Source organism: the organism of the source record quoted next, unplaced genomic scaffold (assembly GCF_019419815.1).
Source record: "Pyrus x bretschneideri cultivar Hongxiangsu unplaced genomic scaffold, Pyrus_bretschneideri_v1 Contig6, whole genome shotgun sequence".
Classification (NCBI taxonomy): Eukaryota; Viridiplantae; Streptophyta; class Magnoliopsida; order Rosales; family Rosaceae; genus Pyrus; species Pyrus x bretschneideri.
This window is the reverse complement of record NW_025999798.1, coordinates 6511149-6536560: the sequence shown is the minus strand read 5'-3', so window position 1 is coordinate 6536560 and position 25412 is coordinate 6511149. Positions and strand designations below refer to the sequence as shown.

Genomic DNA, 25412 nt, shown 5'->3' with positions numbered 1-25412 from the left:
CAAATATGTATTTTTTATAAAATGCATTCTTTAATGTACATCAGCATATTTGATGGCTTTTGAACGAATTAGATACTTTGTCTACATGGATATGCAACCTGCCTTCTTGTGGTCATCTGCAGTAGAAGCTTACTTCATGACTTCAAGGCAAACTTCAAATTTCATGCTACTACTTTCTAAATTAATATGGTACATTTTGAAGATCGACGACGTAGTAATTGCTGTGTTTTGTATTGTGCTCGCCAATTTATCTAAGAGATTATATGTTCATCGACTGTTCGAGCTATTTCTAATGAACTCGATTTGTACGTTGGATTTTACGTTCCGCCAATAAATCTATAGTTTTATGGGTTTTATTTTTGTTGTCTAGTCTAGAAATTTGGTTTTTTTAACTTTGTCAGCAAATATTTGGGATTCATATTTTGCATTCACAATGAAAGAACAAACTCATTCCGCTCATCTTTTCACAACGAACGGAAGATAATTACAACGTCATCATCTACGAAAATTAGTCGAACGACTTCATTTTTTTTTTTCCTCTAGGGCCAAAATACAACAAAATTAGATTTCTATGTAAATTCAGCAGGGAAAACACAATTTGTTAAGTAAATTTCTAAGCCTAGATTGCCTTCTGACTCTGTGAGCACGCCACACACCTGCCCAAGTCTTAACCCCCGCAGTTAGCTCCTTCACAACAACCACTAACTCTTTCAAATTTACACGAACCTGATCCTTGCTGTCTCTCTCCCGAATTGTCACTGACGTAGTAGAATCCACCGTGATCGCGAAGGGCGCACCAAGCTCGTCGGTCCGCGCATACTTTTTCCCGATTGAGGTGGTGGTTGGATGATCCAATTAAGAAACAAGTTATTCAATTTAATTTCAAACGTAACACGAAAGGATTGCATTGTTATTTAGTAACACCTCTTATTTTGTTTTTGCATTTTCTAACCATTTACGAATTGGATTCTGATCATGGTGTAGATTTTATTGTTATAACAAGAGAAGCACAACAGCCTAATTTTGATAATATATTGCTTCATTGTGTCTCTAGAAGCACATTTATAACCTTTTAGCATTGTCCTTGAAATGGTAACTAAACACTTTTAGATAACCAAAATCACTTTCGACAAAGTTTGTTACATAAAATCAAGTTAACAAAACATGAGATAGCAAGTGATGTGTTGAAAGAACCCTTCTCATAGCCTTTAAATTAAGGTAAAAAAGCCTAGAAGATGGCATGGTAAGTAAAAGAGCCATTAGTACAAGTTCCCACCGGATGTCCCTGTAGGCATTAAAACCACCAGCTAAAATAAAACATGATGTTTGGAATACATGCATAGAAATAGTTCATCAAGGATAGAGATCCACTCCGGATCTCACTATTAGGATCCACTCCGGATCTCACTGTTGGGAGCCTAAGAATCATGTAATCCGAATAACTCAAATTAAATCTAATGGTCTCTATTAGTATTAACACCAAAACCACAAACGAGCAACATTTGACACTGACATAACACCAATTAATTTATTGGCCTTTTTCGGTAATATCCATTCGGAATTCTCCCAACGACCCGCAATTAGAATACTACCATTCCTTCAAATTTTAGAGTTGAATTCCAAAATTCGTGTGATTTCCACCACCTTTTGATTCTCTAATATTTAGTAAACACCAGATTACCTCGTAATTGAAATTCTTTGCATTTTTATTGTGATTATGGTTACGTCTTAACGTGGGCTTTGGAATTGAGGAGACCCACAACCCGTGTGCAATGAAACGAAGCCCATCGCTCAATAGAAAATGGATTCTGGAGAAGGACCATCAAATTTAAATAGAATTCTCTAGTCTCTTTTGGAGTGCACCGAGTACGCGGTTGCCGCCTCGCCGTGGGAACCCAGAAGAAGGAGCATCGGGCAGCCGTGTACGTTACAAAGCCTCAGCTGCGAATCCCCGTTTCTAAAACCATAAATTGCAGCAGTCAGAATCTGTCACTAAAAACAAACATTCACTATTTGAAAGCTGGAAAAACATTGTGGGGGAAGAAATTAAAAACGGAAAAGCTTTGGAGACGGGAAAACATGGCGGTGGAGACGGAGCCTGTGACGGTGCCGGAGTTGGCCCTTTCTGATACTGACATCAACTGGGACAGGTTCCTTTCTCCTTCTCCCTTTGTTTAATTTTCCTTCCCATTTCATTTTCTGTGCTCTGTTTTTTTTATACAAGCGATATTCTACTTTAAACTAATCTAAATTGTTGCTAGGGAATTTAGAATTAAGTTTAGCTGTGAACTTGCGAGGGAATTGGAACTTAGTTGCATAGGGGAGCACATCCGCTATAGCCAATATGGCTACGTATGTGTGTACTTTAAATTATTATGATTGTGTTAGGCCAATTTGGGGAACTGTGTTTGTTGCCCTTGGATTGTTGGATCCTTGAGGGAATAGAGGAATGACTGTTCATTGGTTTTTCACATGGCGATATTCTAAACTACTCTAGTATATAGGGCTGCGAACGGGGTTCAAGGGTGGCACTCTGCTTTGCTTAACTGGCCTAACTCGTGTGCATGGTCTTTTTTTAATGGGTCTATGCGTGCAATGTTCTTGTGTAATGCACCAGTTTTAGCATATTAACCAATTTTCCAGATGAAATTATGCTTGACTGTTTGTGTTTAGTCGTGATTAGTTTTGGGCTAGAGTGATTACTCATGTTTATGTTAGTTTAATGTCAGTGTAGAACTATAAATTCTCAAGTTGGCTGGATTTAGAGCTCTTGTGGTTGCCTACCTCTCATGTGTACAACTTGCCTAAGCAATCTCAATGGTAAAATAAGTCTTCGATGCATTTCGCAAGAAGTATTTTTCTTTAGTTTGTTCGCTGCGAGCTGGGGTTTTGATTTATTATATAAAAATTTGCACTATGCACTGCAAGCATATATGGTAATCACAATGAGCTTTGGTAGAATCCTTTATGTACTTGAAACGAAACACAACAACCCAAAACCTCTTTTTCTTCTTGGAAAAAGAAAACAGAACACAACTGCAACCATTTTCTATTTCTTTTTATTTATGCCAATGGAGACATGAGGTTCTGCCTTTTATCTCGCCTTAATTTAAAGGAAGTTGCCGATGTGCTTATGATGGACTAGAACTGAATTTCTGTTTAACTTTATTCACCTCGATCAGGTTGGACAAGACAAAGTTTCACATTATCGGGGCTATTCTCTTCACAGCGCAGTCGGCCTTGCTACATCCAACAGCAGTTTTAAAGACTAGAATGCAAGTAGCTGGTTCTGGACTCTCTCACATGAGTGGAATATCAGTATTTAGACATATATTAAGATGTGATGGCATCCCCGGCATATTTAGAGGTTTTGGCACATCTGCCATTGGATCGTTGCCCGGTAGGGTCTTGGCTTTGACATCACTTGAAGTATCAAAGGATATGATGTTGAAATACACTGATGGTCTAGACATGCCTGAGGCTACACGTGTTGGCATTGCTAATGGAGTGGCGGGAATGTTCTCAAATTTAGTTTCTTGTGGGTACTATGTGCCTTTGGATGTGGTAGGTCAACCAGTTCTTTCTCATTTCCTAATATATTGTATTTCGGTTTATGAGCAAGAAAATGAATACTGGATCGGACTACATAAGAAAGAGTAGATGAATTGCTTGTATGCAGGTCATGCTCGTATACCTTTTACTGTTTTTGGCTAACGAACTAATATTCTGCATCTGTTTTATTGAAACTGTTTTATTCTTATCTCCAACTCTAATATCCTGTTAAGAGATGAATATACAGATCCCCATAATCAAAAACTGTCGTTCCCCTTTCTTTTGGTTTATAATTATTTGGTGGGAGTCATTCCCTATGAAAGTAGTCTTGCCATATACACCACTTCCGCGATGCAGTATTTTGCTATTGTTTTGTTATGGTTTAAATGGCTCAAAAGACTCTAATCGATACATGAGACCTTTTTTGGTAATACTTGTGTGTGTGGGATAAGAGTAGAAAGCTTGTGATTGACGTGTGGTATTCAGTTCTGTCTTTTGATATCAAGCATTGAATGTACCTGTTTTTTCCTCATCACTACACCTGTGCATTCTCAGATTTGCCAAAGACTAATGGTGCAAGGACTTCCCGGGACTACATCCTGCAACAAACCATTTGATGTTATACAGAATGTGACAAAGGCTGAAGGTCTTCGTGGATTGTACAGAGGCTTCGGACTAACAGCTCTGACCCAGTCACCAGCAAATGCACTTTGGTGGGGTGCCTATGGTTCTGCACACCACATGATCTGGAGGTGTATATAATTTCCTGCCGGACAATTTTGTTCTGTCGCAGTTCCTTAACTTCAGCCGAATATGTTGTGTAATTGTTATACGTCCTTTGTATTGTTATAGGAGTTTGGGCTATAGAGACGATGCAGAGAAGAAACCGTCTCATATGGAGATGGTGACAGTTCAGGCTTCAGCCGGCATGATGGCTGGTGCTTGTACCTCTATTATCACTACTCCTATTGACACAGTCAAGACACGACTTCAGGTAATTTAGCATATAAAGCCATTTTTTTCTCTATAATTTCTACAGTCTTAAATAATAAATAAGCCCTTTGGCTAATTCTTTGATATGGTACTTGAAGGTCATGGATAATTATGGTGCTGGAAGACCGTCAGTACTGAAAACGGCGAAGACACTCCTTAAAGAGGATGGATGGCGGGGATTTTATAGAGGTTTTGGTCCAAGGTTCTTAAATATGTCACTCTATGGAACTACAATGATCGTTACTTACGAATTGATAAGTAAGTTAGTCTCCTAATTAATTTTATTTTCTAAGGCTTGCAAATTGGAAGTCTTAACTGTGGCCGATGAAATTATGGATTTTGTTCTCTGATGAATTAATATACTTTATCTACATGGATATGAAACCTGCCTTTTAGTTGTCAGCCGCAGTAGGATCTTAGTTCATGGCTTTGAGGCAAACTTCAAATTTCATGCTTTTACTTTCTATATTAATATGGTATATTTTGAAGATCGATGACGTACTAATTACTGCGTTTTGCAATGCTCACCGATTTATCAGAGAGATTATCTGTAAGGGAAGGATGAAATCGTCAGCTGGAAGAGGTACAACTTTGCCGCAACACTTGTTCCTGGAGCGAGATGAGATCGATCCGGGTATTCGAAATTTTATTTTTCTCAACAGACAGTCAGACAGACATAGCCTATCTACGTAAGGATGCATTTCTTGAACGGGCTCCGTTTCTTGCCGTTTCCTTCCTTGTTATTTGAATAGGAAGGCTGGGTTTCCATTCACCCTCTAGTTTTGTAAATGTGCATGTCGATTTAAATTTCATAGCTTGTTCATCAACTTTTCGAGCTATTTCTAACTAACTCGTATTTTATGTTGGATTTTATGTTCCGTCATTTCAGTTTAGAGTTTTTCGGGTTTTATTTTTGTTGTTCTTTGTGTCTAGAAATTGATATTTTTTACTTTTTGAAGAATTCGCCATGATACATCTGATCCATGCATAATATCATGAAAAATGGATACAATTTTTTGGCGGCAACTTAGTATCGGCAATAGGTCTAAAAAAAATGTAAGTTTAGCAATGGATCACGAAATCCTAATGATCTTCTCTATCTAATGAATGGGGGAGGCTGCTCTGAAATCATCCCACCCTCGAGTTTATGCTTCAACAGGAATCACACAAGGATAGATTCATAACAATAGAAACCTCTAGTAAAATGCCCACCTGTAATCTAGCATATAAAGTAAATTATATAGTCTGTTTTAGGGATTGGTGACTTACCCATTTAGTGATTTTGGCACTGAACGTTTCAAAAATGGGTACTATAAGGTCGGGTGAATTCAATTCAATAATAGACGCCTGTTGACATTCCAGCCTTCCTTTTCGTTTCAAAGCCTATCCGAAAGAGAATCCGGTATTTGTGAACATCTGAATAGAGTCAGCAAATATTTGGGATTCATATTTTACATTCATCACGAAAGAACGAACTCATTCCACTCATCTTTTCACAACGAAACAGAGAGATAATTACAACGTCATCATCTACGAAAATTAGTCGAACGAACTCATTTTCTCTTCTCTAGGGGCAAAAGACAACAACGTTAAATTTCTGTGTACATTCATTAAAACATTTATATATCAAAAGCCTACACCTTTAACGTGTCGGGGCTGAGCGTCTCGTTCTGCAGCTGAGCGATTTGAGCTGCGACCGAGTAAGTGAAAAAGTGAGAGATATTGCGCCGGAAAGGAAAGCGAAAAAAAGCGAAATAAATAAGAAAATTTGTAAACATATGGAGATGCGGGGTATCGAACCCCGTACCTCTCGCATGCAAAGCGAGCGCTCTACCATGTGAGCTACATCCCCGTTGGTGGAAATACCGAAATAAATAAATATAACATAAAATAAAAATAATAAAAATTCAAGAGATTGCCATCCGTTCATTAATCCAGAAACCAATGGCCACGTTGTCTTCATATTGGACACGTGGCAACATCCCAAAACAAGTGTCATGGGGCCAACTGCCACAACTCCCTAGCCACGTTCTCCCCATGCAATGGTCCCACAAGTCTTTATATAGTCCCTACATGTCTCCTTCTTCTTCTCACAAAGCACAGAGAGTTGCAGTTTGCGTCCGTTACTAGTTGTGAAGATGCCGGGACTCACAATTGGAGACACCATCCCAGACCTTGAAGCTGAAAGCACCCATGGAAAGATCAAGCTCTACGACTACTTGGGTGACAGCTGGGCCATCATTTTCTCCCACCCCGGTAGTTAACCTTAATTACTTACTAATTCCTGTTGTTAATTTGCTTCATTAGTTTTATTATGTGATTGCATGTGCATGCGTGTAGGCGATTTCACGCCGGTTTGCACGACGGAGCTCGGGAAGATGGCCGAGTATTCTCCGAAGTTTCGAGAGAAGGGAGTGAAGCTTGTGGGTTTGTCATGCGACGATGTTCCTTCTCATCTCGAATGGATCAAGGACATCGAAGCCTACAACGTAAGTTCTGATTATTCAATATGTTTGATTGACGCTCTAATTTCGGCTAGTGTTTCCAACACTCATTTTTTTAGTATGTTTCACTCAGTTTTTTGTTATGTAAGATATGCATGGGTTGTTTACACACACACACACACACACACACACACACACACACACACATATACATATACATATATACATATGTGTGTTTTGTGTTATGCAGTCCGGGTGCAAGGTGGACTACCCGATTCTGGCAGATCCGAAACGAGAGATCATTAAGCAACTTAACATGGTGGAGCCGGATGTCAAGGACTCCTCAGGAAACCCAGTTCCCTCGCGCGCTCTTCACATCGTGGGGCCTGATAAGAAGGTACTTAGGCGTACTTACGTGTGCAAAGGCTAAACTTTGGGGTTACTTAATTTTGTTTGGTTATAGGTGAAGCTGAGCTTTCTGTACCCGGCGAGCACGGGGCGGAACATGGACGAACTGGTGAGGGTGTTGGAGTCGCTGCAGAAGGCGAACAAGCACAAGGTGGCAACCCCCGCGAACTGGAAGCCGGGGGATCCGGTGGTCATTTCTCCGTCGGTGTCTGAGGAGGAAGCCAAGAAGACGTTCCCTCAGGGCTACAAGACTATGGACCTCCCGTCGAAGAAGGGGTACCTCCGCTTCACAGACGTTTGATAATGTTAAATACTGTGGAGAGATCCGAAAGAATGGAGGAGTAGTATGTAACATTAAGTATGTGCCCTTTGTTTGTGACTGGTGTCTAAATATGTAGTGGTTTCTGTGGCTGCTGCTACCCTTTGTGTAATCAAGTAATGAAGCATATTATCAATAATATCATGTGTGCGGATCGATTCTGTGTTTTTTTATGCCCATGAGGGAGGGGATGGCGAGTTCTACAGGTTAAGCTTAATTGGTTTATTTTTGGGATCTTTTATTCTAGGGTAATGCTAGGTAAACTAAATTTAGAAGCGAGTTTTGAAAACTAAAAGATATGAAAGTTGATGATTGGTTGATTACTTAAATGTTGATAAATTTGTTTATTTCTATTGCTGACGCATCATTTAGTTTGTAAATTTAATCTTTTTAGCATTATTTTTTATTCTAAATACCAATTCTAAGATAAATATATGCCTAGCATATCATCTTTTTAGTTTAGAAGCCAGCACTGGCAACACAGAAAAGTTAGCATTTGGTTGTGGGAGTGTTACTGCGTGAGGGGTTAAACTGTTTTGGAAAGTGTTATAATGTAAATTTACGTAGAACTCACACAATAGCGGGGATAGCTCAGTTGGGAGAGCGTCAGACTGAAGATCTGAAGGTCAGGTGTTCGATCCACCTTCACCGCATTTCTCCTTTTACTATTTATTTATTTATTTATTTTAATTATTTATGCCCCCAAAGCCATCTTTTTGGTCCTACATTTGAAGCTCAAGTGGATTTTAAATTTCAAACCACGCTGCTTAAGTTCTTTATTATCGCCGTTTAGTATTACAGTTTATTAGTATTCCTCTTCACTTGTAAGTGAGAGGTCTTAAGTTCGATTATCGTCAAAGGCGAGTTTGAACCACATTATTGCTAATTCATTGTAAGGCTAAGCCCACTTCCTCTCCCTTAGTGTAAATAATATCGTTTGTTAAAATAAAATAAAAAACTTTATTATCGTATTAATTCAATAACATAAAGATCTTAGGACCTGATGTGAATAATATCCTTAGTTAAAAAAATTAAAAAAACTTTATTATCATATTAATTCAATAACATAAGGATCTTAGGACCCGGCATTCCTCTTTTACTGAGAAACAAGGGATGTAGACAAGAAACGCGACGATAATACGGCCCGAGATATGTAGAAAATGTGCAGGCATATGTATACACAATGGGAACAAAAAAACCAAACTAAAACAAACCAATTATTAAACGAGCCCCTTAAAATTAGAAGTTGCATATATGGCAGCACTACTCTAATTTTTGAGTTTCCAGAAATCATAAGTTAACATTCGATCAAAGTAATTTTTGTTTTGTCAGACGATAGATTTGCTAGTAAGTTACATTTGATCAAAGTAACTTTTACTAACTAGAAAATTGCTACTAACATCTCTCCCTTTAACATCCTTAACCCTATGCATTCAATTTAGTTAAGGTTTCAAAACGAACCAAAGCAATAAAATTACGTTGTTATTCGATTTGGCTCAAGATTACATGTTTCTAGTGTTATAGTTAAAATCAAACCAAATAATTCTTTAGTCGGTTTGAATGGTTTGGACAGAACCCTACATGTCGAGCCTTTTACCATAGAACTTAACAAATCATTTGTTATTTGTCACTTAACCATGGTGAGTAGGATGTGCCCCATGAGTCGAGAGCCAAACTTAAATTCTCAATACAACTAATTATCATCATAGCGTAGTTTGCCTAGTTATAAACTCACGCCACCAATCTCGCTCCATGTCCTCGCTGAAGCCACTATGCTTTCTGGCCTGTTTTTCAACTTGTGGATCCCATCACAGCCACAGTAACTAACTTTTCATTTTTCACACACATCGAACATGTGGTGGTCTCAGTCAAAACCACTCATCTCCACCGTCAACCTCCTCCTATCCCTCCACCTCCACCTCCACCTCCACCTCCTTCCCACTCTCACTCTCTTCTCCTATCCCGCCCTCCTCAACTGCTCCATCGACTCCCCTGTCCTCAACAACTACAAGTCCCTCTGCTTCAACTCTCCGGCCACTCCTGCGACGAGCTTTATGACTCCTGCAACACCTTTTGGATTTTCCGTTCCGGTTCCGGATCAGCTACTCCCCCAATCCAGGAGGATTTTTAGCCAACGGTGCTAATAGTACTAGTACGACTGCTGCTGCTGCTGCTACTATTTCTCCACCATGTTGTTTTACAGGATACGATACGGTGAAGTTCATGAGCATGAGTATCTTGGACTGCACGCATTATACGAGCGTGACGAATACAGACGAACTGAAAGGGTTAGGGCCGTTGGATTGGATCTACGGGATTAAGCTGAGCTTCGCAGTGCCGGATACCGGGTGTGGATGTGTGAGAGGTGTGCGCAGTCCGGCGGGACCTGTGGGTTTGATGCCGAAACTGAAGGGTCTCTCTGCCTCTGCTCAACTTCCTCCAATTTCATAAGACAATGCGGTAGGCTTATCAATATTTTATACATTTTCGATGTTTATATTGTTTTTTTTTTATTTGAATCGATAATAGATTAGTCACCGACAAGATTTGAATCCATACTGTCATGCAAAGGCACAACATTGTTCCAATACTGTGGTAAAGGGCCACTAGCTCAATATTTATATTGTTAAACTATGAATTTGGATCGCCTATTGAGCTAAAATTAACTTTTATCAATGATTCAGATTCACAGTCTGCAACGTTCTTCATTAAAAAAAAAAGTTAAAACTCCTTATGTCCTCAAAGAAATTTGTGGTTCACCTTGACCCTAAGATGAGATAACTCATGAGTCGATTTTATACTATATATTATTCCCTATTCTTGGTATATTTTGGTGAGATTTTGATGTTTTGCTATGTGTTTTTAATGTAGGACACGCGAACTTGTTTTGAGCATAAATTAATCAAACGGTGGAATTTTTGAGTGATTCCAATTGGAGCGGGTTCATGATTTTGTCAAGAAGGTTGCATCAAAATTTCATAATTTTATCCCAAAGCATTTGATCGTGGCGAATTAATTTATGCCTAGAGTGCAGTGCTAACAAATTGGGCTGCAGAGCTTATTTGGGCCGGAAGATGATGGATTTTGGTCTTGGGCTTTTCTTGGAACTTGAAGAGGAGGTCCTAATCTTTAATTCAAGTCGTTTTGGACCTGTTTTGGAGCCATTAAAGTCCAGAAACGTGGCTATTTCTGTGCTGGACAAATTTCCTAGTTAGATTTGGAGTGTGTTTATTTTCTATGATGGTTTTAATTCGGAGTAGTATAAATAAGGCTTTTTAGCCATTAAGTTTTTTTTTTTGGTTGGGGGGGTGGGGGGGGGGGCCCGGGGGGGGGAGGGGGGGGCGGCGGGGGACGCAACATTGAGAGAATTTAGCATTATTTTGGAGAACTTCAGACTTTACCTACAAGGTGTTTTCAATCATTTTTCTAGTTAATATGTTTTCTTTAGTTTTTATAGTTGTTCATAACTAATTTTCGTTTGCTAGGATGAAGCCATAAGCCTTAGCATGAATATGTGATTTTATTAATTTGCTTATGAATGGATGCATGCTTGCTTTGAATTATTAATCACCACAATTAAACTATCTAATTGTCTTAGTGATTCGCGACCATTAGGTTTTTAGACAAGTAATTTGATGCAATTTATGTTAGAACATCATCCTGAAATTAAGGATAACTTCTAGTGATCAGTAATTGTAAGTTCACTTAAGGCGAACATCACGCTCTTAAGTGTTGCATGGTTTTTCAAAGAGTTTTCACAAAGCTTAATGAGTCTTGTATGTTTATATTTGATCTGAACACCACAGACAGATTGCATGTTAGATATATGTTTTCGCTTGAACATCACAAGAAAAATATGTATTAAGAAAACCTAACCTTCAAAGCATGTATGTAGAAATTCATAAGTAATTTGGTAAAATTGCATAGGATTGTTAATGGTGATGGTAGAATGCCAGAACCCTAGTGTTTAAATTATTTTCCATAACTGTTTTCTTTTGCTTTCTTTACTTTGTTGATCTATTTAATTGTTTTTAGATTAAATTCGTTTTTATTATTTTAAATTTCAAGATCAACCTTTTCGAATCTTTGTTCTAAATAATTAGCTAAGGATTAGTTTAAATACAAATTATTCATTCAATCCATGTGGAAAACAACCTTGCTTGAGCATCTATACTACAATAACCTTGTACTCTTGTAAGTATTTTTAAATGTTTTTATCCCTACTTTTGCATGTAGTAAAAATCCTATCATAATTTGTTACCAAAAAAAAAAAAGTTGTCAATAGAAAAAAATTGAAACGTAGACCCGAGCTAAAGCCGAGTTAGCTGTTGCAATGTGTTCACCGCAATTTAGATAAATTAGTGTAAAGCATACAGCACCAAATGGGTTGTAATTTGATGATAATTTATGGAAAAAAACCCAAGGTAACTGTAAAATATAGCACCATTGGTAAAACTTTAAACCTGTCAACTACTCTGAAATTTTGACCATCAGCTGCCCCCGTTTCATAAGAACCCTAGAAAACTAGGTCAGATAAAACTTGACTACTGGTTAAGTAAGGAAAAAGGAAATCTGAGCCATATACAATTCTGCTTTTTCCCATTTCTCCCATCCTTCCTGCAATTGACAAAATTTCCCCAGTAAAAAAAACCACGACGGCCGTTACATATAGGCGAAAATATTACGGGTAGGGCGACAAAAATAGGCCATACAGCCTTTGGTTTACTCCATTCAATTACTTGACATGGTGGAAGTTGATCATTGACCTTCATTGTGTGCACGCAGAACTTCATCTATAAATTTTTCGTCGGAGCTTTCATTTTGATTCGAGGCCTGGTTCTCCCCGTCCGCAATCTGTTGATAATGAATATATACATCAACTTTCGAATAAACAGCAAAACATTATAGCGTGCATGATCTACGTTGGAGAAATTATTCCTGAAAAAAACAGCAGGAAGCTCTTCTAGTTTCCATGAAGTCCCCCCACATTTCGAATTTTGAAGATTTATCTATACATTTGCGTGTGCGCATGTATATTTTTGAATACATATACAGTGAGAGGTTACCTCAAGTTTCTCAAAGTTTGAAAGTAGCCTCATGTATTGTTCACGCGCTTCAGGCTGACGAGCCATGGACCGTACCCTTGCGAGAGCTTTCTCAACCCCAGCAAATTTCTGCTTCCGACCGACACTAAGAAATTCATAGTCATCATTTTTCTTAACCTCTGAAGATGCATCTTCAGTAGGCTTTTCCACCCGAAATCCTCGCAAACCAGTTCCTTTTCGCCTCCAACGCAGTATAACCTTTTCCAGTATACCAACAGACCACAAAACCTTTTTGTAATTCTTCCGAACCTGATGTCCCCTCACATGAGCCTAAAAGCAACAAACAGAGTCGATGATTTAGAGCACCATCTATACTGAAGGTACACCCAAGTCCCACAAAAACAAAATTTCAAATGGTCACAGTATTTCAAAGAATAGATAACTGTGACACATTGTATTGTGAACATGCAGGGTCGGAAAACACATTGTGCAGTCAATGCATGCCCACAATTGAAATGCATTAGTCTGGAACATAACTAAGCAAGCAATGACATGCGCAATTAGTAGCAAAAGGATGAGGTACCTGAATTTTAACAATACGGTCACGAATCTTCAGATAATCCTTTCTTCCCTTCCATCCACGATAGTTTTGTTGGATCTTCAGAGCTGCTGCGACATGCAGATAATCCTCATAGTGAGCGAACTTCTGGACTCTCTTCAAGGAACGACGTGCAACAAGGTCCTGAGACTGAACTTCAGAAATATCTGCTCTGCTCTTGGTTAACTGTCTCTGACGAAATGAACGAGCCCGGAAAGCCTCTTGAATTAGAGCAGCCGCATGAGCTGATTTCCTAACAGCTGCTATAGGGTTTTTGAGAAAATGTTGCTCATCTACTGCAACATCAGATGCAGCAACTTCTGCAGTCTGTTTGGCCTTCTCAGCTGCAATAGTTGCGGTAGCATTGTTCATTATATTCTCATTCATGGTCAACAACTCTAGGTGACTGGTTAAATCCGCTTCTGCCAAATATCCAGCAATCCCTTTATGCCCTCTACTCGAGGCTAGATCAGCAGCAGTTTGTCCGCCAGGAAACACAGATGTTGGGTCCTCAACGGCTCCTGGAGCGGCACCCAATCGAAGCAACGCAATGACAGTTTCCTCTCTATAAAAGGATTGAAAAAAATTAAGAGATTAGTGTTACATAGAGATCTATCCATGTCGCATAAATAAAGTGTTAAGATGGCATAGCTGACCCTGTTACCCATCCTCAGAAAAGGTAAGATAACATTCACTTAATCTTATATACTAAAGCAATATTAAGAGAAGAATGAGCTAGAAATGCAGTATTTGAATTTAATACTGATCACTCCATATATATTGCAAGTAGATAATGAATATGATTGGACATATAAAAGAGAAGAATCTATAACAGCAACCGTACCTTCCAAAATATGATGCCCAGTGAAGCCCTGTTCTTCCGTGAGCATCTCTGAAATTGGGACTGACGCCTGCAGCAATTATGGGACCTATGGCCCACTCGTAACCAAGAGCACCCGTCAAATGTAGAACACCTTGGCCTTCATTATCCAGAACATGTAGTCCTTTGCCTCCTTCATGAATTTTACAGACTAGCCATTCACAGAGTCTATCCTTCAACAAATTCTGAATCAAGACATCCCTACGGCTCAAGTGATCACTTTCGCATGCCATAGAAGCCCCATCAATTGTTACCCAATCACTTTCCCTGTTGCTTCGCATTGAAAATATGGAACTTTTGAGCTTACATTTATCACAATCTGGAACAGCACATATCAACCACTTCCTCTCTGAGCCCAAGCTCAACAATTTTGCTAGTCGTATCTGAAAGCATAATTCATCATCTCTTAACCTGTTGATAGCTATTCCAATGGGTTTTTCACGGTATTCAAACTCCCTAATTTCACTGCAGGCTAACCTATTTCTGCCGGTCACATAGAATGGAACACGCCCGGGAGCATGCAGAGGAGTTTGACATCTAATGGCATTGTTAGATAGAATTTCAGCAGAAACTTCTATTTCACCAAACATGCATCCCCAGTTAGTGTCAGCACAATCCTTCTTGCTTCCCAGAAAACTGCCAACTATTAAAACCTGAAAAGGAGGAGAGGCAAAAACTGAACAATGTCAATGTCTATGTATTGTGGACATTTTTTTTTTATAGAAATAAATAAATAAATTATAACAAAAATACAAACTGTATACATACCTTTGTTTCAGTTCCTGAATAAGCCCAATCTGGTGAAAAATCAGAAATAGTAAATAGTTGTTCTTGGGAAAGAGAAGGACCCAGTGACTCTATATCCAACTGCATATGGTGTGATAAACTGGACACTTCCTTATCACCACTCTCAGCATCAAATGTACTCCAGTAATTACCAGAGTCAGAAGCCATCAAGGAATCATCACAATCCACACCAATTTCTTTATCCATCCATCTCCCAAAGCTGTCTAGTTTCTTCAGTTCCACTGGTTCATTACGCACACCACCATCTCTATTCTCTTCAACTTGGTTGGAAGGAGTTACTACAATCTGAGGATCAGAATAATCTTGAACCTCAGGATGAAGCACATTGAAGTCATGCTCCTTTGGCACCTGCAAGAAGGTTCAAGTATCACTAAGGAAATTCCCACCACACGAAACACTAACCTTAAAAAATGAAGTGCATAAATTGAGAGAGAACAATAGTACAAGAAAAATAAATTTAGACAATCTGATACTTCACTTTCAAAAGCAACCTAATAGAACATACACATTAGTATAGTCAATGTTTCCAAGACATGATAATACATGTTTATACATCACATCAGTCACTGCGTAAAGAGAGGGAAAGGAAAAGTGTGCATGACTGTACTTGTGATCAACCTCTTAGGCATTCTAAAACGCACACGATAGAATTAAATAACAATTTTCCTCATACATGGATCAGTATGATCTGTGGAATAGGGACAGGTACTCCACTTACCCCACACAACGAAAAATCCTGGTTGGCTTAAATCAATTCTCAATACTTGCATTATTAAAAGTTTTAAGTTCAATTAGCTATTGAAATTGAAATATTTAGGATTTAGGTCTCGTTTTTCTTCAACAGTGTTGTAGTCTATTGCGGTAACTTATGCTACTAAAGGGGGTTCTGAGTGTGTGAGTGTGAGTGTTCACATTCATATATATTTCTGTCAAGTTGTCAACTAATAGTCTAATACTACAATACTGTTGAAATTTAAATTCTACTCATCAATCTCAAAAATAAAGATGCATATTCTACACCAGAGCACTATCTCATAAAATGCAATATAAGATATTTAGGAAACTAAATTAATTAGGTATAGACAGTGGGAAGGAAAGTGACTGTAAATAACAGACCTGATCTGCTCTTTGAGAAGGTGCTGAGACAATTTGGACATCTATGTTAGTGGTCAACCTATCTTCACAAGTTACATCTTTGACTCCACTATGAGCATCCACTTTAGCATCTGTTAGCTTAAGAGTTATAAAGTCAGCTCTGTTAGGTTCTTCAACAAAAAGGTTTTGGCCATGCATGATGTGCTCATTTCTCGTTGAGCTATCCATTCCTTGCCAGGCAGATAATCCAGCACCATGATCAAATTTAGGTCCACCATACCATGTACTAGAGGGATCCCTGAATGACTCAGGAAATCCTGAAAAGCACCAGAGACACCTGGTCACATATTTCATTTTTGGAAACTTATTATTGCAAAAGATAAATCAAAATCATTGAAACAAATACGATTTTTATATGCGTAAAAAACACCATTACTCAATGAGTTTCGTCTATAAAATGAAAAAAACCACAACATGAAAATGACCTAAAAGGGGTCTAGAAGCGGAGTTTGATAAAATGGATCGTGCATGTTACTGTTAAAAGACCAGAGGCAGTAAAATGTGATCAAGAAACAGAAAAGAAAAAAATATGATGAAATCATTTTTTTTAACAAAATGGAACCATGGAATGTCCAGCAGTAATGAGTAAAAGTAGAAACAGAAAAGATATTGCAAGACTCTACAAAATGTCAAAAACTGATTGAACAAATCAAACACAAACGAAAAGGCATATGCAGCTATGCATTTTACCTCCAACTTGTTGAGGAAGCAAAGAAGCATTATGAAAAAAGGAACCAAACATCGGTTGCTCAACAGATGAAGTTCCTGCATCTCTCCGAGAATCCACATCCTCAAATTCTGTTTGTCTACCCAAGTCAACTCTGTTTGGACTTGAAGCAAAGGATGTATGAACTGGACTTGAAGCGAAGGATGTTTGAAGTGGACTTGAACCAAAGGATGTTTGAACCATACGGGCAGCTGAGTTTGCCTGTGAAGAGCAAGGAGGGACAGCAAGTCTTATTTTAAAAACCAAAAATAATAATAACCGTCTGGGCATCTGTATCCTATCTGCAATGTGTGCGCAGATGCACATGCACACATTTTTAAACAAAAAAAAACTGTAGGAGTACCTCTTCCACATTTCTGTAATGCACAAGAACAATGTGCTGTAAATGCCTGCGAACAAAGAAAACAGGTATTTATTGGCCAACAATAACTTATTCTTATGGCTTGAAGATATATTGAGATTGCAATTTTAAACATCAGTTCTTGGGCATGAATGATTTATTTATTTTATTTTTTATTTTTTTTTCCAGAGGGGTGGTTAATGGAATTTATGCAACCTAGTCGAAACTTAATTTACAGCTTTGAATAGAAAACTCACGTGTCAAGCATCCAATAACTCCGCCGTTGAAAATTTGCATTGTCCTCCCCATGGGCATAGTAACAATGAAGTACGTCTACACTGCCAGCCTAAAAAACGTCAAAAACCAACAGAGAGCTAAATATCAAGTAGTACCAATACCAAGGACCATACAAGCCAAAATAATTGAAGCGACTAAACTCACTACAGAAGAAAGTTTATCATTTTTCCAATGCACATAAATTGAAAAGGTCAAATCATAGCTAACAAAAGCCTTGAATATAAAAATTTGAGCACCAGAAAGACAAACTTAGTGATATTTAAATGGATAAAGGGAGAAGAAACTAAACAACCTTTTACATTATCCTATTAAAAGAACAAATGAAAACAAAAAAGAATGTTTAAACACGGGGATAAAAGAACCTAAATGACCACCAGCTTCCAAAGTAGATAAATTAAGAATTTACCATTTGTGTCACATTTGCAACACCCAGCACTGGATTCAGAGAAAAAATTGTTATTCTTTATAAGTTTTATTTTCTTAAAAACTAAGGGTGCTCAAGTGACCCGAAATTAAGGTCTACCATAGAGACATTCAATGCTCAATGAACTCTGAACAGTTGAAAGCAATAATCATAACATATAACCCATGGATGCTCTACTTACTTTGATCTTTGCAATTACAAAATAGAATTATGAATATTGATCCATCACTTCTGTGGTATCTATGTTACCTGCAAACTACGACCACCAAAAGACAGAGGATCCGGGTACAAAAGACATCAACCAGACAACGACTCAACCCTATCTCTTAGACCAACCCCTAAAGGTGTACTTACTAATAATAGATTGAACAGCACACCTTCAACTTTTCATGGGCTTCTTTTACAGTCTTTCCATCCCTTTTCTTCCTCCAGCGATGACCGTCTTTACGAAAATATCGAAGTGCTTTTCGATCAAACAGGTACAAAGAACCAGCTGTAAAAAACGAACATAATTTAGCTTCTGTTTGCATATACCAAGAAAGAATACCAGTGATCCATCTGAAGTAACAAATGCCCAATGACCAATGATCATATGGGATGATTCTAGGCATACAATGGGAAAGGAAGAATTAGATAATTAAATGAAGAAATTTAAGATATGACATGTGGAATACTGCATTATGTATATGAGAAACAGAAAATACCAGTCCAACTGTGTCACATCTTAACCCGTATTAAATAGTAAAAATAATGATAATTGAGCAATTAACGAGTGCTTTAAACATAACAGGGAATGATGTTTGAAAAGAAAATAACAGAATGTGCAACCCCAGGGAAAACAAAAAAAGAAATGTTTCATCAACCAAAAAATGTTTCATCAACCAAACAATGTTTCTTATGGCAGTATCTGGCTTTCTCATATTGTACAAGTAAATGAAGCACACCTCCGAAAAATTCATAAAATGGTTTTCCTACTTTAACTAGAAAATAAGTAAAACCAAAGAAAAAATATAACAGCCCAACTGACTGAAGATAGAACTTAACAAATTCAGACAAAATACAGAGTCATCAAGAACAAACTATTCAAATGTAGTCATTCAGAAAACAAACATGCAAGGGTCAACCTGGAGGCCTGACGGGTGGATCTGTGGTCAATTCAAAATGCCGATAGTTGCGAAGTATTTCACAAATTTCAGCTGGACGAAGCCAACGGTTCTTTGCTTCTTGCAATATCTGGGCAAGGTCTGTCAAATTCCCAAAAGTACCAACAGATTAAAAAATCATAAAAACTAAAGTAATAAAAACAAATACAGGGGAAGAATCGAAGCCGAGCAACTACTTCGACATAAACAAACACTTTCGGAATCCCAATTTCATAAGCAAATACACTTGATGCACCTGAGAAATGTGACACAGAGACGACACAACTCAATGCACTTACAATGCAATACAAGATTACTTCCGGCGTTTGCAATAGCATTCCATCACAAGATTACTCACTCAGTTAATCCATCCACACTAATTCTTTCATCAAATGTGAAAAATTGAAAGTACTACACGCATGCATGAAGTGTTAATCAATGATCACGCCCAATAATTATTCCAATAAACAAAAAAAATCACAGCCATTCGTGAAAACAACTATTGTCGAGTTAAATATTGAAAAAAAAATTGAAAAATCCGACTTTTAAACCAAAAAACATAAAAGAAAATTGACAGAACAAAACTTGAAATGAAGAAAGAGAAGAGGGAGAGAAAGCCGACCTAGATGCTGATTGGGGGCGTATCTCCTGGTATCAGCCATGACGAGCTCGCATAAACCCTAGATTTCATGAGACAGACGCAGAGAGAGACTGTGATTACCACCACCAATCCAGACAGAACAAAACGCAAAACCAAAATACATCTCCAGAAATTGCAGAAAATCAATTTCTGCTCTGTTCGCAAACAAAATCGAAAAACAAGAACCGAAAGGAAGAAATGGCGGATGCTTTCAGGCAATCAGTCGAGAGAGAGGGAGGGAGGGACTGGGGAATGAGGTTTCGGTTAAAGAAACGTACCTTGGCAGGGGGAGAGAGAGAGACAGAGGGAAAGCGAAGCGTGTGAAAAGCACTAATAAAAAAAAAGAAAGAGAAACGAATCGGGGGAAGGGAGAGAGAAAGATAGGGATTGGAAGTCAATGTGGAATGGCTTTGCGTTCACACTAATCCGACGTGTTCTTTGGTTTTCGCACGCCGCGTGTTATTTGTATTATCCACGCTTATTTTTATTTCTCACATTATTTTCTCAATTTTTAATCGTCAGAATGAATGAATTAAAGAAAATCAAAAGATAAAAATTAACAAGAGTGTTTAGGTCGTAAAAATAGATATGTGAATAGTACCACCCTTATATAATTAGATGGACACTTCAAAGAATTCTCTTTAATTATGTAATGATATGCAGCGTACAACTCCATTTTCTTGACGCACTAAACAATTGCTCATTTTTATAGGTATACATCTATCAGATTCCTATTTACTTTCAGAAATTGATTGTCACACTTTCATTTTTATTTTCGACTATTAATTACATAAAAATAACAAACATAATTAAAAAAGAATTAGTATAAAGATTAAAATGTGTCTTATTATCTCCTTTTACTCTCGTATCAGCATTGGTTTCTGCAATTTTTAGCTGAACAAATTTTGTTTCGAAGTTTATTAGAAACTTTTGTTTGGTGATGATACATTGTCCTGTGGTATGAAAATCTTCACACCACTCCTGTTATCTCATAGCTTAAAAGTGATTAGATTTTAAAAGTAATCTTATCACTTTTAAGATATGAAATAATAGGAGTTCACTTTACGAATTCGAGGATTTAAAAGGTGGTTAGTCTAGCTTTAACAAGAAGTGAAGTGATAATGAATTTTCAACTCTCTCGTTTATTTCACACCGTCAAAAGAGTTTTACTACGTTGAAATTTGAATATTGAATCGAAATGGAATATCTTATTGGTAATTTTATTTTTCTGTTTTTCAAATCTTGTGTGCTTTTATAATTACAATGTTTGAATTGAGAAAAAACAAGGAAATAATAGTACGAAGATTGAGTGCGTGTCATTTCTAACTAGAAAGAAAAGGGAATGCTATAGTTCAACGAAGATTCGTTAGACATAAAGAGGTTAGACATAAGGGGGTGGGAAAAAAAATAGTCATTGTCTTCATTAAGTATTAGGTAGATGAGCATCTGGATCGAGTTTGATTAGTGGTAATATCTTGTCACTTTCAAATTTGCGTCTTAATTCATAAAAAAATTATCGACTAGCTCTTAAATCTAAGGAGTTTTAACGAAAAGCTCACGGTACTGTTAACTTTAACAAAAAAACCACATTTTTACACTAAAAAATCAATATTGGTATTATTCACTTTACCCTTTATTTTGTCCTTATAGTTAAAACTCAAAGTTTTCAAGTTATTTTTATTAATTTTCCTTTTAATCTAACGGTACTTATTTTTCAATGCTGAAAGAGGTGACAACTTCGAAACCTCTCACCAAAAGCTAGCTCTTAATCTGCCCTTTATTGTTATGTTAACTCCCGTTTCACAGGATTGAGAGTTGATTCCGTTCTAATTCCTCGTGAGAGAATTCGCCTCGTCATCAATTCTATATCCCTTTGATATGTATCACTCATCACGTGATAAATGCTAATAAGTAAACACGAGGATCCGGTGATGGCAAAAATTCTCACTCCATTTATTTCAATTTCTTCACATGCTCTCTACTTGTAGGTTACAAACCAAAAAGTCTTAAAGCGAAAAACCAAACCTAACAAGTCACTGTCAATTCCACCAGATCTTGTAACTGACAACTCAACTGCTAGCGAAGATAAGAACATGCTGTTAACTGAAAATTCAACTGTAGCGGCTTAATCGTGACTGTTTAAATAGGAAAGGAGGGGAGGGAAGGAAAAAAAGAGGAGAGAGAATCCTACTCCAAATAAAATGCCCGTATCACAAGCCACGACTGCAAGTTGCGGCAGTTATGGGTTAGGGCAGCCATGGCTCCCCTGTACCGTAAACCTCAGCTAAATTTTGGGCATTCCATTGACTACTGAGTCGGTTTTTTCCGCTCTTGTTAACCGAGTAGTAACTACGGAAACTCATCTCAAGTAAGAAACCAAACCAGCACACAGTTTCGTATAAAATTTTTGTCCACTGTCAAAATCATGTAGAAAATAATGAAATCCTTCACCGTACATTGTTTAGTGTTCCCAGTTTCAATATATTAACTTCAAGATATCAAAGAATTGCAGATAAGTTATGATGAATTATACGCTCGGCTTATGGTCCAGCATTATACAGACAACATAGTAGAAGCTATAATCTTCAGTTTCAATACATGTAATGATACAGAGACAGGGAAAGGAATCGTACGAGGTTGAAGATTCTCGTCTTCCTCCATCGACTGACAGTTCATGCTTAAGGCCTGGCTTACAAAGAATCATCCTGACCAAAAGAGAAGGGAAATGAAATCAAATCATAGTCACATGTACACCTCAAACCTATCTTAAAGAACTTAACTTCTCTCATGCCTGTGTGTACACAAAACTAAAGAATAGATTCCCGAAAGGTGTTCTGGAAAGCCACGTCTTTTATGTTAGTAATAAGCAACTGAAAAGCAATTTCTAAAGTGCTAAGATAGGAAATTTCTTTCTACCAACCTTCGTACAAACGTAAATATAATGGACATCAGGGTTGTTTCCCAGCAATTCCTCCGTTGAGCTTCCATCATCATTTAGCGGAACAGGATTTGTCAGATCCCAAATTGGAGGTTCTGATTTATCTTCGCAGGAAAGTTTCTCTGCATACATGGTACAGAGAAATCAACAGTCAATATCTAACCAAAAGAACAAACGTCACAAAACATTTTTATTGCTAAACGACATTACAAGTGAAGTTAGGACTTAATCAAAACCTATGACATGGAGTTTTATCATCCACGAGCATGACTCTCTCAACAAACGCAAACGATACAACGGGGCACCATATGTGATCTGCAGCAGCATGTTTGAGACAAGTTATGGATACACACAAAATGCAAAACAAGAATACGAAAAAAGAGGGCGGGCGGGCTGGCTGGAAGAGGGAAGGGAAGGTATATTGAAATCATTGACAGAGAATAAAAGAGTACGCAACATTACCAGAATGTAGACTCCTTTATCCTTGAGGACCCTATAATTTGTATCAACTGCTTCAATATATGGTGAACGAAATCAAGAAAATAAACAAAACCAAAAGCTTAGAACAATTCCATTTACTGATTAAACAGTCTTAACGCACCTCCAAACTTCCTCAAGCATCTCTGTAGAATTTTTCCGCGAATTACTTCCGCACTAGGCACAAAAAAAATCAATACAACAGAAAAATAAATAAAAATTCTCAACAAAGATAAAACAAACAAGAACGAAGCAGACGGGTTATCAGCCCTTACCAAAAGAGAGTCTAGAGTTCCTGCGAGAAAAAAATCAAAACAAGCAAAATCAGCATTATTTCGCAAAAATGAATTTTCAATTATGTTTAGACGGCAATGTTAAATTGTAACAAATGCAGAGGTAGACATGGGAGTAGCCACATTGCCTAAAGGGGAAGTGCTACCGAGTTCCAATAATATTAACAGTTTAGATTAGTTTAAAGTAGAATATCGCTCATAACAAACAAAATGTATCTGAAAATATAATTAACAAATTAAGATTAGACGAAAAATGAAGTACCTTTGTCAACAACTGCATCAAAGGAAGCAGTTTCGAAAGCACTCATATCTCGAACATCCATTTGCAAATCTAATTAATTATTAATAAACAAAATTAATAGAAAAATAACCATAATACAAATAAACAAGCCATAAAAACATCAAATTTAAATGATAAAAAACATACGTACATTTGAGATGTGGACGATTCGAGTACTTGCTCTGCATAGCTTGGATGACCACAGACGAAATGTCAATACTAACCACCTCCTCGTACCCATCATCAGCCATCCCCTCGCTAAACGCTGCGTTTTGGAAAGCAAATCCTTTTAAGCGTGAATCAAATGGGAGATCCGATCGGGTGAGTGCGGGTCCAGGGAGAAGGCAGAGCACGTACCTGAGTTGCCGCAGCCGACGACAAGGATGCGGTTGCGTTGGTTGGGATGGCGAGGGACATAGAGATTGATCAGCGGAGCCAGAGATTGGTATTTTTGGTACCAATCGAACGGCCCTGATTCGTTGGCGTAGCGGTTGTCCCAGTACCACGGCTCGCCGTACGCCTGCGTCGTCGTCGTCGTTCCCATCGTCATCTCTCTCTCTCTCACGGAGTCTTCAATGTTGGTTTGTTCTTCAATCTTCGGTTGGTTTCCATTTTGGGTTTGTCGTTGATGCGCTCGCGCGTGATGCTATGATTGCACATGCGCATTATTGTCATTTCCCCTAAGCAGCTTCCTGAGATTGCCACGTGCCCGAGGGTTTAAGTTTGGAAGGGGGAGTGACATTATACTTAAATGTGGCCTCTTTTGCTTGTAACTCACGAATGCGTTTTAACTTTTTTTCACATGAAAATATATTTTATTAAAGAGTAATATTAAAAAAATTAAATTTATAAAGAAAATTTTGGAAATTAAAAGATATGGAAGTTGATGATTGGTTTATTACTTAAACGTTGATAAATGAGCTTCGTATGTAATTTTAAGAACTGTTTGGTATCCTATTTGAAATTTTTTATCATTTCTCAAAACATTTCTTGAAAACAATTTTTTTAAGACTCAAAATTTTGGTTGGTTTGCAATTTAAAATTTTTAAATCTTACAACTTAAACTAGACAAACAAATCTAAAAAGAGGGGTCGCAAGAGGGGAGAAAGAGGAGAGATGAGGAAAGAAAGTAAGAGATGATTGAAGGAAAGAGAAAAAAGAAAGAGGATCGAACAAGATAGAGAGGAAGAGGAGTGAAAGAAAGAATCGAGATATTGAAGAGAACGGATTGGAAGAGAGACGAAAAAGGTAAAAAAAAAAAAAAAAAAAAAAGGAGAGAGAAATAAGAAAAGAGAGAGAGATAGATTTGGAGTGAGAGGGGAGCAGGGAGAGAAAAAAATTAAGTGAGTTTAAGTTTAAAAACTCTAAAACTCATTTTTTTTGTTTTTAGAAAATATACTATATTTTTTAGTTAGTCTTGAATTCAGTTTTTGAAAATAATCCTACCAAATAAGTTTTTAAGGCCTAAAACTTGAAAATCATTTTTGAATTTAAAAAGTTGGATTCAAGTAGAATACCAAATAGACCCTTAATCTCCAAATGTAGTTTTTCTAGCATTACCCTTTATTAAATTGCAATGTAATTATGATGCCTTGTGTTTCTACATGAAATAAAGTTACAAGGCAGGTCATGGTTCGGTCATTGTAGTTTCAT

At 37.5% G+C, this 25412-nt stretch overlaps 5 protein-coding genes and 2 non-coding genes across 9 annotated transcripts; 4 read left to right on the top strand and 3 right to left on the bottom strand.

Annotated features, from left to right (window-relative positions):
* Positions 1 to 1841: 1841 nt before the first annotated feature.
* Positions 1842 to 5455, top strand: LOC103961242 (solute carrier family 25 member 44-like). Of its 2 annotated transcripts, XM_048571639.1 has the most exons (7): positions 2012 to 2150; positions 2735 to 2820; positions 3183 to 3564; positions 4108 to 4304; positions 4405 to 4546; positions 4644 to 4803; positions 5085 to 5455. In XM_048571639.1, exons 3-7 carry the CDS (start codon positions 3274 to 3276, stop codon positions 5108 to 5110), a joined length of 816 nt encoding a protein of 271 aa, XP_048427596.1. In that variant the 5' UTR covers positions 2012 to 2150; positions 2735 to 2820; positions 3183 to 3273; the 3' UTR covers positions 5111 to 5455. The 2 variants fall into 2 exon arrangements, with proteins under 2 accessions (XP_009372051.1, XP_048427596.1); XM_009373776.3 differs by lacking the exon at positions 2735 to 2820 and having other exon boundaries at positions 1842 to 2150.
* An 869-nt stretch (positions 5456 to 6324) lies between these two features.
* On the bottom strand, positions 6325 to 6397 carry TRNAA-UGC. Its single transcript has one exon. It is a non-coding gene; the product is annotated as a tRNA-Ala (tRNA).
* A 261-nt stretch (positions 6398 to 6658) lies between these two features.
* Positions 6659 to 7870, top strand: LOC103961241 (1-Cys peroxiredoxin). Its single transcript, XM_009373775.3, has 4 exons — positions 6659 to 6801; positions 6886 to 7034; positions 7240 to 7386; positions 7453 to 7870. The coding sequence occupies exons 1-4, from the start codon at positions 6684 to 6686 to the stop codon at positions 7696 to 7698; spliced, it is 660 nt and encodes a 219-aa protein (XP_009372050.1). The 5' UTR covers positions 6659 to 6683; the 3' UTR covers positions 7699 to 7870.
* Positions 7871 to 8296: 426 nt separating this feature from the next.
* Positions 8297 to 8369, top strand: TRNAF-GAA. The gene has a single exon. It is a non-coding gene; the product is annotated as a tRNA-Phe (tRNA).
* A 1200-nt stretch (positions 8370 to 9569) lies between these two features.
* On the top strand, positions 9570 to 10167 carry LOC103961305. Its single transcript, XM_009373850.1, has 2 exons — positions 9570 to 9727; positions 9819 to 10167. The coding sequence occupies exons 1-2, from the start codon at positions 9570 to 9572 to the stop codon at positions 10165 to 10167; spliced, it is 507 nt and encodes a 168-aa protein (XP_009372125.1).
* Positions 10168 to 12042: 1875 nt separating this feature from the next.
* On the bottom strand, positions 12043 to 20137 carry LOC103961240 (calmodulin-binding transcription activator 2). 2 transcript variants are annotated; one of them, XM_009373773.3, is made up of 13 exons: positions 20050 to 20137; positions 19754 to 19811; positions 19114 to 19233; positions 18367 to 18482; positions 17526 to 17614; positions 17272 to 17317; positions 16892 to 17129; positions 16163 to 16458; positions 15008 to 15394; positions 14204 to 14892; positions 13345 to 13924; positions 12783 to 13091; positions 12043 to 12570 (listed from the first exon to the last, which is right to left on the bottom strand). In XM_009373773.3, exons 2-13 carry the CDS (start codon positions 19791 to 19793, stop codon positions 12475 to 12477), a joined length of 3006 nt encoding a protein of 1001 aa, XP_009372048.1. In that variant the 5' UTR covers positions 19794 to 19811; positions 20050 to 20137; the 3' UTR covers positions 12043 to 12474. The 2 variants fall into 2 exon arrangements, with proteins under 2 accessions (XP_009372048.1, XP_009372049.1); XM_009373774.2 differs by lacking the exons at positions 19114 to 19233; positions 19754 to 19811; positions 20050 to 20137 and having other exon boundaries at positions 18344 to 18482.
* Positions 20138 to 22206: 2069 nt separating this feature from the next.
* Positions 22207 to 24400, bottom strand: LOC103961239 (EEF1A lysine methyltransferase 4). Its single transcript, XM_009373772.3, has 9 exons — positions 24117 to 24400; positions 23911 to 24024; positions 23742 to 23810; positions 23462 to 23481; positions 23311 to 23363; positions 23172 to 23202; positions 22946 to 23024; positions 22692 to 22831; positions 22207 to 22476 (listed from the first exon to the last, which is right to left on the bottom strand). Exons 1-9 carry the CDS (start codon positions 24307 to 24309, stop codon positions 22462 to 22464), a joined length of 714 nt encoding a protein of 237 aa, XP_009372047.3. The 5' UTR covers positions 24310 to 24400; the 3' UTR covers positions 22207 to 22461.
* Between the last annotated feature and the right edge of the window lie 1012 nt (positions 24401 to 25412).